This window comes from Phoca vitulina, unplaced genomic scaffold (genome assembly GCF_004348235.1).
Source record: "Phoca vitulina isolate PV1807 unplaced genomic scaffold, GSC_HSeal_1.0 scaffold17, whole genome shotgun sequence".
In the NCBI taxonomy this organism is placed as follows: Eukaryota; Metazoa; Chordata; class Mammalia; order Carnivora; family Phocidae; genus Phoca; species Phoca vitulina.
In genome coordinates this window covers 699,666-713,091 of record NW_022589720.1, presented here as the reverse complement: position 1 = coordinate 713,091, position 13,426 = coordinate 699,666, and the positions used below count along the sequence as shown (strand labels likewise).

Below are 13,426 nucleotides of genomic sequence, written 5' to 3'. Positions count from 1 at the left end.
CCTTGGCCTGGGCCTCTGCCGGCTCTGGAGCCCTGGGGCGCCTTGGGCGTGTTTCCTTTCAGTTCTTGGGTGGTTTCTTCCTGGGGAACAATTGGGGGAGGAGGCTGAGGTGCTGTCCTGAGTCCTGTGTGGTCTGGGTAGGTCGCCGAGGGGGGCGTCCCGGGGCGTGGTCAGCCCGTGTGGCTCTCGGTCGCCTGCGTCTCCGTGTGGGGGAGGAGAGCGCACGGCCTTGGCCTGTTTGCCACTTAGAGTTGCTTTCGATTCCGCGAAGCAGGAGCTGCCCTGGGCTGTCTGCACAGCAGGAAGCTGAGCCTGTGTCCATTCAGTGGCCATGGCCTGGCGCTGCCCACGAGGGGGGGCAGCCGTGCGCTGGCGTGAGTGGGGGCTTCCCCTGTGGACACTGGCCATCCCGCTCCCAGGGTGCGGCGGGGCCCTGAGGAGGGCTCCTTGTGCCTCAGTTTCCCCATCCAGGAGCTGACCTGGCCCAGAGGTGGCCCTGCCGTCCCCGCTCCGTCTGGCTGTGGCGCCCGTGGGTCGACTGGTTCCGGGGAGGCTGGACAGTCACTGGGGAGGGATCGAGTGGGGCCGAAATCGGAGGAGCTGCAGGTCAGTCTTGGGTTTCCTCCTCCCTCTGCCACGGGGTCTCTGTCGCCGCCAGACGGGAGCCGGTGTGAGTAACAGGAGCCGCCCCAGGAGGCCGGCCAGTGAGGGCTCGGTGTCCCTGGCAGACTCTCGCCGCCCCTCCTTGGGTCCCAGCTCGCCAACTCCAGGTCCTGATGTGGGAGAAGTGGAGAGGTTGTGGGAGAGGTCAGAGCAGAATGGGCACAGATGAGGGACTGACGGGGGGTGGGGGTCCCCCCCGTTTCCCACGCGGGGGCCACACCCTTTAGGGAGAGAGGCTGGTGAGGCCTTCAGAGCGCGGGTCCCCAGAGATGCCCCGTGTGCTCATGTGGGAGGAAACGTGAGCGTGTGTGCGTGTATCTGTGTGCACACGCCTGTGCATTGTGAATGCACACGCGTGTCTAGCCAGCCGGGATTTTCCAGGCAGTGTTTCTGTGTTGCTGCCCCTCAGTAGCTGAGTGTCCCCTGGGACGTCCCCTCTTTTCTGGACCAAGTCAGATTTAAAGAAAACGTGCTGCACGTGGGGTCTCTGCCTGGTCTTGGGGACCAAGGGCCCTTTGAGTGGCAGTCGTGAGTTGCCGTGGTGGCCTTGGTTTAGGTCGGAAGGTGGCTGTGTTTTTCCAGTGTCCAAAACCTTCCTGACCCCTTCTCCCCAAAGGTCCCTGAGGTGTTTTCCAAGGCGACCTTCCCTCTGGAAGCGTGGGGCAAGTGGAAGATGGGGGGGGGGCCTCGTGGGTTGTGCTGGTTGGTGGGGAGTGATGGGATGCACCTGGACGCGGCTGGGCTTGGAACCCGAGGCCATGCTGCCCTCCAGCCACGAGGCTGCTCGTGGGGGTCGGCTGGTTTCGGGTCACACCTGGTGTCACAGGAGTGCTGGGTCAGGATGCTTCTGATGCTTTGCAGGTGAGGCTCTGTCCTTGAGGGGGGCCTCTTGGAGCGGTAAGCAGGCCCAACTGCCTCTGCGGGCTGGACACGCCCCCTCCGGGGTGCTGGGCTCCGTGGATGCCATGCACACGTGGACGTCACTCGTGGGTGGACCCCGGCGTTAGGGAAGTCATGCCTCCATCCTGCATCAGGGACCCCAGAGCAGAGCAGACGTGGGACGTGGCCGTAACGTACAGGGCCTTGTGTTTGGGGAGCGAGCTGGATGTGGGGGCAAAGGTAGCCAGGCTTAATGTGCCGACGTGGAACTCGGGAAAGGTGACTCTGGCATCCGTCCCTTCCCTGTGACCCCAGTGGTGGCCCCGCAGGCCCGGGCGGGTGACCTCAGTGGGCCCCGAGGAGGCCCTAGGATGGGCCAGTGCCGGGCGGGCAGGAAGGGCGTCCACGTCCCCGCTAGCCTGAGGCCCTCTGCTTCCTAGTGGGGCAGGCGCGCTCCCAAGACATCCTTCCTTCCGCGTTCCCGGAGACCCAGGACGGGAAAGGCTAGTCCATCCTCCCTGCAGAGGATGCTGCGAGGTGTCAGCGGCCATCTCTGGCGTGGGGGCCCTGAGGGTTTGTCCTCCTAATACTTCCTCTGATTGCAACACAGTGTTTCTGTGTTAGACAGAAATTTGCTGTGAAAGTCATTGGGACTCTGACCTCGAGCCTGGTCCTGGTTTCCCGGCCTGAACGCAGAACGCCGGTGCCCCAGCAGGGCAAGTCCCACTGGCCCGGATTTCAGATTGCAACGGAGGTCCTGGATGTGAAGCACTGGGGGGCGGCGGGGGCCGGGGGTCACAAGTCCACTGTCAGGGATCCTGCCATAACCGCGTCAAAGAGATCTGGCTGCTGGGGCTGCATCGAGGGGTCCCCCGAGGGGACGCCGTCCTCCTGGGAGGCAGGGAGAGGGGTGACCCACCTCGGGAGCCATTCTTGGGGGGAGGTCGGTAACATCCCAGTTACACATGCAGAAGCGGAGGGAGCCGGGGAGTGATGTCTGGCACACTCCAGAGGAGGCGAGATGAGCTGATGGATGCTGTAACCTGAGAAGGGGCCTGGGTCGGTGTGCCTGGGGCCAGCCTGGGGCCACACGGGGTCGTGGCCCTCTGCAGGATCGTGGGCTCTGAGCAGGCATCCAGGTCCGCGGTCGCCTCCCTGCCTCCATGAGCCCCCGCCTCTCTCCCCCGGGGCCTTGCCGCCCACCCCGCATTAGGCTCTGCTGTGTTTGCTTGGGCATGACGGGGGTGCACGCGCTTCTTTCGGGGCCACGGAGCCGGGCTGTGCAGCGAGCGAGTCTGGAGTCTGGGGAGTAACCCAGTTAGGCTTGGGGGAGGGGGTGCAGTCTGCCAGAATGACCTCGTCCCTGGTCACATCTAACGTTCATGGACCTCAGGGTTACGTTGGCGTTCGGTGGGGTCAGAAGTGGACGTCAGAACTGATGGGGGGCTTGCCGGGCTCTGTGTCCCAGCGGGGTCAGGGACACAGCCTTGGTCGCTGCTGTAAGCTCAGAGAGGCGTCTGGCAGAGCCTTGCTTGGATGTGTGCCCCACGCTGGGGGGCTGTGGCTTTCACAGAACGTGTGTTGAACATTTTGTAATGGAGCGGCAAGGTGAAGCAGCCCTCGCGGGGACAAGGACGACAGTGACGGCCAGGGCCTCACACCCCATGCCCACCTGTGCCCCTTCCAGGCTCCAGTCCTTCCTGAAACCTTGGTTCTGGCCCAGCAGACGCCACACGTCTGGTCTGTCCTGGGAGGGCCCGACCATGGCCTCTGGGTCCAGGGCCTGGATGGGGCCTGCTCACCGGTCGTGTGCCCTGTGAACAGGTGCAGAAGGCGTGCTGCTGGGCCTTCCCTTAGGACCCGGGGAGACCAGCAGCTGTGTGTGGTCACTGCTGCCCCTTCGGGGTGCAGAGAGGAGTGCTCCCCTGTGAAGCCCTGGTTTCCACAGATGTCTCTGAGCTGGGGTCTTTAGACAGGCTGATCCGCCCTGCTGTGAGGTGGGGCAGAGCAGAGACAGGGCAGAGCTACCGAGGCTGGGAACACACAGGGCGGGTGGAGGAAGGACGGTGGAAGGACGGCCACTTCCCTGCTTCGTGGCCTCCCGGAGAATGGCGGCAAACAGCTGTGTGTTGAGAACCTGCTGCTGGGCTCTGCAAGCCAAGGTCTGGCTGCCTGCTTTTTGTCAATAAAGTTTTATTGGCACATGGCCCTGCTGTTGGGCTTGTTCACACGTGGTCTTGGTGCTCCAAGTGCTTGTGATGGCAGTGTGGCCTTTACGGAGGAAGCCTGCTGGTCCCGTGTCTGGAACCTTCCTCCACGTCTGTCCCGCTATTGGCATGCTTGGAGGATGTGGGTCAGGAGTCTTGTAAAATGCTACAGAATTTATACGTGGCCGTTTTCCTGGGGTGGTTTTCAGGAGAAATCCTTCGTAGCAGGAATGCCATGGGGTGTCCTGTCACTGTCTCACTGCCCAGGTGACCCCAGGCGACCCTGGTACCGGACACCTCCCCTTTGTACTGAGGCTGTGGGGACCCACCCCCTCTGCCTCTCACCCAGCAGCTACAGGGTGGATTCTTGCCTGAATCGCTTCATGTGGTGGTTATGTGGACGCACACGCACCCGTGTTCATGAATGGCGCCTGCCTGCCTGTGTCTTTCAGGCCTCAGTTCTTAAGTTTTCTCTTTGTGGTTTCTTTGAGATAAAAATTACCTCTTCATTTACTGGGTGAGCTTTATGTTTGGCACAGCTCTGGACTTGTGGCCACGCTCCCCAGCCCCGCGTGGCCTGCACCCCGAGTCCTCCCTGTGTCTCTTCTGCCCCAGGAGTCCACGTGGCATCTTGGCCTGTGGCAGTTTCTCCGGCTTTGCTTCCTCCTGAGGCTGTGGGCTCGGGACCTGAGGGCTCGGAGGGCCCGTGGCCGTGGGGTGGTGGGGGAGCGTGGGCCATGTGCTGCCATGGGGCCCTTCGGTGTGCCGTTCTGGAAAGGGGCTGCCTGGTCACGGAAAAGCAGGTCTGGCGTGGGAGCACCTGGAGTCCACAGCCAGCCGTGCGGCGGGACCCCCACAGCTGCAAACCCAGCGCCAGGCCGGGCGCTGCTGGTATCTGGGATTCGGCGCACGAGCCCCGCCCCGCAGTGCTGCCCGCCTTGGCCCCCTGCTCCCTGGGGTGCTGACCGCACCCTGCTCTGGCTTCAACGCGCTCTGGGTCGCTGTGTCTTGGTCCGAAGGGATCTCGGGGCTCAGCTGAGTTGTGACATCGTGGCAAACGGGCATTTATAACAAACAGGTTTTAAAATGATTTCTGTAAACGGGAAGCGAGTGTTTTCCGTCCTTAGACGTGCAGGTGAGCCCGATGCCGGCTCCCTGTGGCAGGAAGTGGGAGAGGAGCTTGCCGCAGACGGCGTGGGGACGAGTCCTGTGACCTCGTGCTGCGCACTGGTGGACCCCCGGCCGGCGCGACGCCTTGTGTGTGCGGCTGTCCCTCCTCATGGTCCTGGCAGAGGACGCGGCGGGGCCTGGCGGGGCCTGGCTGCCCTCTGCCCAGGCTTGTGTGGGTAGAGCTGAGCCCGCCCCAACCGCCTGTCCCAGCAGCGAGGGCACACTCACGTGACGCTCGGGTGCGTATGGTGCGCTTGCAGACTCATGCTGGTTTTAGGAGGGCTCACCCGAATCTCTGGAAAGGGCACCGCCTCCCAGGGCCCCCAGTTTTCCGGGTCTTCAGTGCAGGATTTAGTCTCGGTACTTGGGCCGTTTCCTTGATCCCTGCTTGGTGTGATTATGGTGTCCAGTTGAAATATGGTCGTTTGTGTTTTGTCCATCCTTGTTTTTTTCTAAGTGTGGGAAACACAGGGCGTGGTTTCGGAAACCGAGCAGGGAGGCGCTCCCCTGACGAGCGCAGGGGGCTGAGGTCCGGAAGAGGCCGCGTGGCGCAGACCGCAGACGAGGCGGGCGAGCGACGGCTGTGGTGGTGTGGGAGGTCAGGTGCCATGGGCTGGGACCCTGAGGGTCTGGAGGCCTTGCGCAGCCGGGTGTGCCATTCAGGAGCAGGGTCTGCCTGGATTTCGGGGACTGCTCAGCTGACTGGGGGTGAGGAGGGGTTCTCTACTGTGCCCATGGAGCCCACTATTGCCCCCCCTTGTCTCTTGAGCCGCCACTGGGGACCTCCCCACCCCCACCCCCGAGCGTCCGGGCAGGATGGGGACCAAATCCCGGCAGATGACAGGTCTTACCAGTGACCCTTCAGGTCGGGGACCATGCAGCCCAGACGCAAGCGCAGTGCCCGCAGGTGACCCCCTTGCACCCGCCGTCCCCATGGTTATTCCTCACGGGAACCAGGACGCAAGCCTCCTCGCTCACGAGGTGATTTTGGGGATTATTACGAAGTTGGACCAACAGGACCTGCCGTGAGTTCTCCCAGCGCCAGGGCCCTGGAGCCTCCTTGCTGGGAGGCCTTCCGGTGTGGCGTTGGGTCATAGGTCAGGACACCAGGTGGCCTGGCCGGTGCTGGTGGGCTCGAGGGTCTCTGCCTCACTGATCAGGGACGGACCCGGGAGGAGGCCCTCCTGCGTGCGAGTGTCCACGTTCGCACCCCCTGCGGCCCTGCTGCCTTCCCTGCTGCGGCCTCCTGACTGTGGGTGTCCAGGCAGGAGCCCCCCGCTTGGGGGTGGTGACTCCCTGGCGGGGACGGTGCTGGGGAGACGCAAGTGGGTGCCGGCGAGGAGGCGCGGCCCCCGGGCTGCTCACCTCACCTGACCCTGTCCGTGGCTTCTGCGTGTGGGGCGGCATCACCGTCCCTGATGAGATGGGGCTGAGCTGGGGCTCCTGTCACCCAGGGCTTGTGGCTTTTCCCTCCGCTGGCATTTGGAGCCCGTGATCGGGCGCCCGGTCTCGGGGTCTGGGACTGGATTGGGACCTGAGTACTTGGTGCTCCTCCGTGACCTGGTGGCATCGCTCTTCTGCGCGGCCTAGTGTGAGCACGCTTTCCTGTTAGGAGCGGTTCTGGCCAGGCCGTGGCGGGGTCTGTCCGGATGTGTGTCCCGGGGAGGCGCCGCAGGACCTGAGGGGGGCAGCTTGGGGCTTGAAGTTCCCGAGTGGGCGGCCGCCCGTGGGGCCCTCTCACCTGACCCCCTGCAGATAGCACCAGCGCTGCCCGTGAGCCCGGCACCGGGGGCTGGGCGCTGCGTGCTTCTCGGAGGCTGCACCCCTGTGATAGGACACATTCTGGTCCCTGCTTTTCTCCTGACATCCCGTGGGCTTCGTTTGTGTCCACCGTAGCCCGGTGTCTGAAATACGCGCAGGGCTTTATCGTGTACCGAGCCGCGTCTAAACCCCGGTGCCCGGGAGTGGGCCACGCGGGGGCAGAGGTGTTTTCTGTTCTAACGAGCGCAGGGCGTCTTGGTCTGGGGGTGTCTGGCTAAATTTGGGGGTCTGCAGATGTGGCTGTGGCATCTGAAGCCCGTGCCAGCCTGGAACCACCTCAGCGAGCCGCACGGCCGGGACCGGAGCGCCAGCCCTCCCCTGCGTCCCGGCCCCTGCGCTCTTGCCCAGGATGGGGTGAAGTCGTGCTCTGTGAACACATCACACGTGAGGTTGACGTGTTTCGTGTGTGTTGGGCGTGTGCGTTCTTCGTAAGGCCTGTCGGAGAAATAGGGAGAAGTGGTGGCCATCCCTGGCTTACTGGCCAAGGGCCTGGCGTGACCCCTGCCCACACGGAGGTCACCTCCTTCCTCCCCGACGTGGTCACTGGCACGGGGTGGTGGCTGTGCTGCATCCAGGCTCTTGGTGGAGGGTTGAGGGGATGCAGAATGGTGGGGGGGCTTGGGGGAGGTAACGGGCTGGGGCCGGGACCCTGGCTTCAGGGAACAAAGGTCAGAGGTCACCAGCCCCCGGGCACACCCCCCCGCCCGTGTGTGGGCTGCTGCCCTCCTCCAGCCTCGCCTCGGCCCAGCCCCAGGGCCTTTGTGGGGGCGCCAAGGCCGCGAGGTGCAGCTCCCGCGAGGTGGACTATCTCCCTGCGGTCAGGCCGCCGTCCGGGTGCTGGGGAGCTGTCCTGCTGGGGGTCCTGGGTGTTGTGCTAGCCAGCCCCAGTCCTGGCATCCAGCTTGGGTCCTGATGAGAGTCAGTGGGGGCTGCGCTTGACTTGGTGGGGAAGCACAGTCGGGGCTGGGGGTCCTGCCTGTCGGTGTGGGGGGGGTGGGGTCCTCCCTGCCGAGGGAGGTTGGTGGTGCTGCAAGGGCCGGAACGTGCCAGACCTGGGCCTGGCTCACAGGATGGTGTAACTTCCCTGTGTGGGGGCCTGGTATCGGGGGGACACTAGGGTCTGACTTGCCGGCCTGGACCCCGGGTCGGCAGGGATGGGGCCCTGGACCCCTCTGCATTCACGGAGGCCGCTCCGCACCTGGCCTCCGCTTGCCCTGGGCATGGCAGCCCTTCCTGTCCTGCCCCACCAGCTCCACCTGTTACCTGCCCCCACTCTGTGTTCCTGAGTCTTGTCTCATAGGTGGGGAAACTGAGGCGGGGAGGACTGGGCTGCTTAGGCACAAACAGCTGTCCCAGCAGCCAGGGCCGCGACCTTGAGGAGTGTTGCTGGTGGGGGTCCCAGGCACGGGGTGACGTCTGCAGGTGACACGCATGTCTGTGTTCTTGGAGCCCAGCGGCCTCCCCCGCTGCCCACGCCTGGCTGGGCGGAGCCAAGGGTCCCCGTGTTCCACAGGGTTCCCCCCAGGCCCCGGGGGACGCATGGGCCCGCAGGGGCACCAGTCCTGTTCAAGCCACTTCTAAGACTCACCTGAGCGGGTTCTCCTCCAGGAGATGGAAACCCGCGAGAGAACAGCCCATTCATCAACCATACGGAGGTGGAGCAGGAGAGCTTTGAAGGGAAGAACATGGCGCTTTTTGAGGTGACTTACACTTCCTCCTACAAGACACACGAGGGCCGTGACTTCAATGGACACGGCATGGGGGCTGTGGCCCCGAGACCTGGGGGTCGGGTGGAGGGCTGCCTGCCTGACCGTACACCGTGCACGGGGGGAGCCTCCTTGGCCGCCACCTTCTTGGGAGGGGCCCTCTGGGAAACCCTGGACCCTTACTGGGTGGCCGGGAGCCCCGAGCTCTGCCCCGACCCCTGACTTGGGACCTGGTGTGCATGTGTCGGGTGACGTGGGCCCATCTCAGCCCCGTGGACCTCGGATCTGGAGCTAGAAACGCTGGGAGCTCCGCGGGGCATTGCTCCAGTGGGTTTGGGGATCCAGGTGACTAACCATGTCTTGGCCCCAAACAGGAGGAAATGGACAGCAACCCCATGGTGTCCTCACTGCTCAACAAGCTGGCGAACTACACCAACCTGAGCCAGGGTGTGGTGGAGCATGAGGAGCACGAGGACGACAGCAAGAGGCGTGAGGTCAAGGTGCGCCCATCCCCGCCGTCCAGTCCTCGTCCCTGTCCCCCCAGTCCCCCTTCCCCCCCGCCCCCATCCCCCTACCGTTCCCCTCCCTGGGGCATTCCCCAAGTCCCAGTTAAACATGACCCCTTTCCTCTCTCCTGCACGTGGCTCAGTTAAGGGTGGAAACTGGCCTTCTCTGCCGTGAGTAGGACAAGCAGCATGGGGAGTGCCTGGCCCCGCGAGGGGGTCGGCGTTCCTGCGGGGCTCCCGCCAGCTGGGTGTGGGGGTGTGGAAGCCGGTGGAAGGCCTGGGTTTCCTGACGGCCGCCCCTTCCCCCTCTGTGTCCACCCTGCCTGGCACCAGCTACGCGGCCGGGGTGCCAGGCCCCTGCGTGCACGGAGGCCTGCCTGCTCCCCGGGCACCTGTGTGCAGCCTGACCTCGGCCGTCAGGAAGTCTGGCCACGGAGGGGGCTTGGTGTGGGAAATGCAGCAGGAGAGGTCCTGCTTTTCCTTGACACTCAGTGTTTGTCTTGCGTTCTGCGTGGAGTGGTAGACGTGGGGTGTGAGGGCTTCCCGGCCCAGCCTCATCCTGGCCGCCCTCCTGGGGCAGAGGACAGTGGGGACAGCGGTCCCCGGTGACACCGTGTGGGCAGGTGACAGTTGTGGATGCTGTGGGAGTGGGCGCCACAGGCCTTTCTGTGCGGCTGGCACAGGACTGTCTGTCTGTCTGTCCACTGGAGCTTGTCCCAGGGTGCCGTCTGCTGGCAGCAGGACCGGGCTTTCCTGTGGTTGGCCCGGCTCTGCTTGCCTCGTGGAGCCCACTGTGGCCCCAGCTGGCCCCCGCTATCCCCTGCTGTGCCTTGCTGGCCCCCTGCTGGCCCCCCACTGGCCCCCGTTGTCCCCCCACTGTTCCCTCGCCGTCCCCCCTGTTGGCCCCCGCTGTCCCCTCTCTGTCCCCCCGCTGTCCCCTCGCTGTCCCCTGCTGTCCCCACGCTGGCCCCCGCTGTCCCTCGCTGGCCCCCGTTGTCCCCCCGCTGTCCCCTTGCTGTCCCCCCGCTGGCCCTCGCTGTCCCTCGTTGTCCCCCCGCTGGCCCTCGCTGACCCCCCCACTGTCCCTCGCTGTCCCCCGCTGTCCGGCGCAGCCCAGCACGTCCTTCCCTGTGACCCATGGCCAGATCAGGACCTGGGAGGTCCTGTCCCTGAGGCAGGGGCGCTGCCTGGCCTCAGTCCCCTGCCGTCGCAGGAGCGATCCAGCACAGCCGTCCTGTAGACAGGTGGACGAGTTCTGGTTGGGATGAATCATCCACCCCACTGGGGACTGACTAGGTCCTCGGGGTGTGGGGACTGCCCTTACTGTCCACTCTGTGCCCCCGGGTTCAGGAGGTTGTGTCCAGAGACCCAGCCCCCCTGCAGGGCGTCATTTCCAGGGCTCTGGACCTCACGTGCAGCCGGGCTGATCGTCAAAGCTGCCTTTAGGAGAGAGTGGGAGGCCCATCCTGCCCTTCCAGGGTGACTCGGGTCTGCCTGGCCACTGCCTGCAGGACATCAGTGGACACCCTGCAGCAGCTGGGGCTGGCTGCCTGGCGCGTTAATCGAACCGTGAACGAGAAGCCGCGCCCTGCCTGGCACCACTGTCCCCTTTCACACAGCGGGGAAGTCCCTGGGGTGCTCTCCGCCGGCCCTGTGACCGCTCCGGGGGCCCTGTGGGTGGGCAGTGTGTGGGCTGGGGGCGCCACACAGGCCCCGCGTTAAAAGGGAGCCGAGTGTCCCAGGCATCCAGACCCAGGGACCCCCTGTGCCTCAGAGTCTTTTCCCGGGAATCCCACGGGGCCCTGTGGCCCTGACCCGTCCCGGCTCACGGGGACAGGCGTTCCTGGGTGCACGCCAGTCCTTGGACCCTGAGAAGCCCCCCGCCTCCCTGAATGTGGGTGCAGGTCAGCAGAGCTGCCGCCTGGGCCCTTGACCTCCCGGGCCCTTGTCTGCAGCCCCTCTACTTGCAGCAAATGTTTCCAAAACAAATCTTCCCCAATTGTGTGGATTCTTTTATTCACCTGAGTTTGAGATATCTTCCCGTTGAGCATTGTTTTCAGTCAGTCTCGAGATCTCGAGCGTGCCCCTGACCGTGGTGTCCGGCCAGCTGTGGGACAGGATGGGCTGGGACCCCAGTCGGGTCCGCCCTCTGCTGGCTTCTGGCCTGGTTGCCGGCCGCCTGCCCGCCCGGCTGGTGCGCTGAGCCCTGGTGGCCTCCAGGATTTCAGAGGACACCCCGTCAGGCACCTCCCAGCGCTGCGTCCTCGGTCACCCCGGAGATTGCCCCCTAGGCTCACGCGGCCGCGTGTCCCGTCGGAACTTTCCGGCGGGTTTGATTGAGGCACTCCTGACTTTACGGGACTTGGCTTTGCGGGGACTTCGGCATGGGTAGGGGGCCGCCGCCCGTCTCCCGGCTGCATCAGTGGCCGCCTGGGCCTTCGGAACCCTGAGCTGCCGCCCGCCCGCTGGACAGGGCCTGGCTCGTCCTGCTCTCAGCTTCGCCGACGTTGCCGTGGCTGTCCTCATGGCGCCTCCCCGCTCCCTGGCAGCGACGTGGTCTCGGGTCCTCCCGAGCCCGCCCCCTTGAGGATTCCTCCCAAAGCCTCCCTTCCAGGGTGGCCTGGCTTCCCCCAGCCGTGCAGCCGCGCGGCCTCCCTTCTGCGTGCGCTGTGCGCGGGCGCCTGCCGTGGCCGGCCCCCCTGGAACCGCTGTGCTCTCTTTCAGAGCCCGCGCATGGGGACCTTCATTGGTGTGTACCTGCCCTGCCTCCAGAACATCCTCGGGGTGATCCTCTTCCTGCGGCTGACGTGGATCGTGGGGGCGGCCGGCGTGCTGGAGTCCTTCCTCATCGTGTTCATGTGCTGCACCTGCGTGAGTGGTGGAGGGCCCTGTGCTGAGGCCCCGGGGCCCCGCCCAGGGCAGCCTCCACGGGCACTGGTGCCTGCGGGGGGAATCGGGGCCGGCCGGACTCCATCCCTGTGTCTGGGGGAGGACGTGGCCGGGGGCTTCTGGGGGCACGGTCAGCATGCGTGAGGACCCGCGTTTGACACGGTCCCTTCCAGTTCGGAAGCTCCTGGGCTCCCTGTTTGAAGGAAGGGCCCAGGCCAGTGACTTGTTCCGCCCCGACCCCGGCTCCCCACCCCCGCGCGTCCCCAGGCGTCTGCGTCCAGTGGCGCTCAGTGAACCAGGCCCCCTTCCCACTGCTCCTGGGTCGGCCGTGGGCCCTGCACGTCCTGGGCACCTGCTGCGGCAGCCTCAGGCTCGCCTGCCCCACTCTCGCCCTGGAGACCAGAACTCGGCTCCTCTCATCCCCCAGGTGTGAGCGCTCCGACCCCAAGAATTCAGACAACGCAGGCTGTGCCCCCCGCGGCCTCGCGGGCTATGGCCTCACCTTCTAAACTGTGTCCCGTCCTTCCTCCTGTGACGTTTCTTTCCTGGGGAAATCTGGACAGATCTAGAGCAGTTGCCATAAAACCAAATAAAAATCAGGATAAGGACCAGGGGTTTTTTTAAGTGGGACCTTAAGCCAAAGCTGCGCCTGGTGGGATCACGGTGACCATTGAGGCCCTAAGCTCTCCCGAGGCTGCTCCTTCTGGTTCTTCGGTTGCAGGCTGCCCCCCAGCCTGTGGTGTGGTCACTTCTGAGCCCTGCTGGGCGCTGGAGGCAGACCCACCCGGGACAGCTCTGGAGGTCCTGCATCCAACCCCCAGGGCGGGCACCCAGATGGGGTCCCCCTTGTACCCCATGGGCGGGCGGGCACCCAGACAGGGTCCCTCTTGCACCCCATGGGCAGGCAGGCACCCAGATGGGGTCCCCCTTGCACCCCATGGTCGGGCAGGCACCCAGATGGGGTCCCCCTTGCACCCCATGGTCGGGCAGGCACCCAGATGGGGTCCTCTGCACCCCATGGGCGGGCGGGCGCCCGGATGGGGTCCCCCTTGCACCCCATGGCGTCCTCTGCACCCCATGGGCGGGCAGGCGCCCGGATGGGGTCCCCCTTGCACCCCACAGTGGGCATCCAGACGGGGTCCCCCTTGCACCCCACGGGGGCGGGCACCCAGGCAGGAGCTGGCCTTTCATTCCAGGTGGGGTCCTGAGTTGGGTATTTCTGGGTGGCCTGCAGGAGCTCAGCTTGGGGCATTGAGTGGGAGATCGGGGGCAGCCCTGAGCATCCTGGAGCCCGCGTGCCTGACTGCTCCGCAGCCCCTCTGAGATGGGGCCGGGTGTGGCCCCCGAGGCGCCCTCTCTTCTGAGAGGATCATCTGTGTTTTTGCAGACGATGCTGACGGCCATCTCCATGAGCGCCATCGCCACCAACGGTGTGGTCCCAGGTAAGGGTGCTGGGGCAGGCTGTGTGGGGTCCCAAGCTGAGCCCTGCTGGGGACCCCACCCAGGGCGGCCTCCGCCGAGGCGGGCAGCACTCTGCCCCTCAGGGCCCCAGTGTGCATGTGCCCTTCCCTGCTTGGCGGCCAGC

At 65.4% G+C, this 13,426-nt stretch overlaps 1 protein-coding gene across 6 annotated transcripts in view; it reads left to right on the top strand.

The window, feature by feature from the left end:
- SLC12A7 (solute carrier family 12 member 7) overlaps positions 1-13,426 on the top strand; it is a 71,801-nt gene that overhangs the window by 36,936 nt on the left and 21,439 nt on the right. For all 6 annotated transcript variants that reach the window (XM_032415351.1, XM_032415349.1, XM_032415348.1 and 3 more), the window contains exons 2-5: positions 8,349-8,440; positions 8,821-8,946; positions 11,677-11,823; positions 13,229-13,283. In XM_032415351.1, the coding sequence (XP_032271242.1) occupies positions 8,349-8,440; positions 8,821-8,946; positions 11,677-11,823; positions 13,229-13,283 (420 nt within the window). The remainder of the gene's footprint in view (positions 1-8,348; positions 8,441-8,820; positions 8,947-11,676; positions 11,824-13,228; positions 13,284-13,426) is intronic.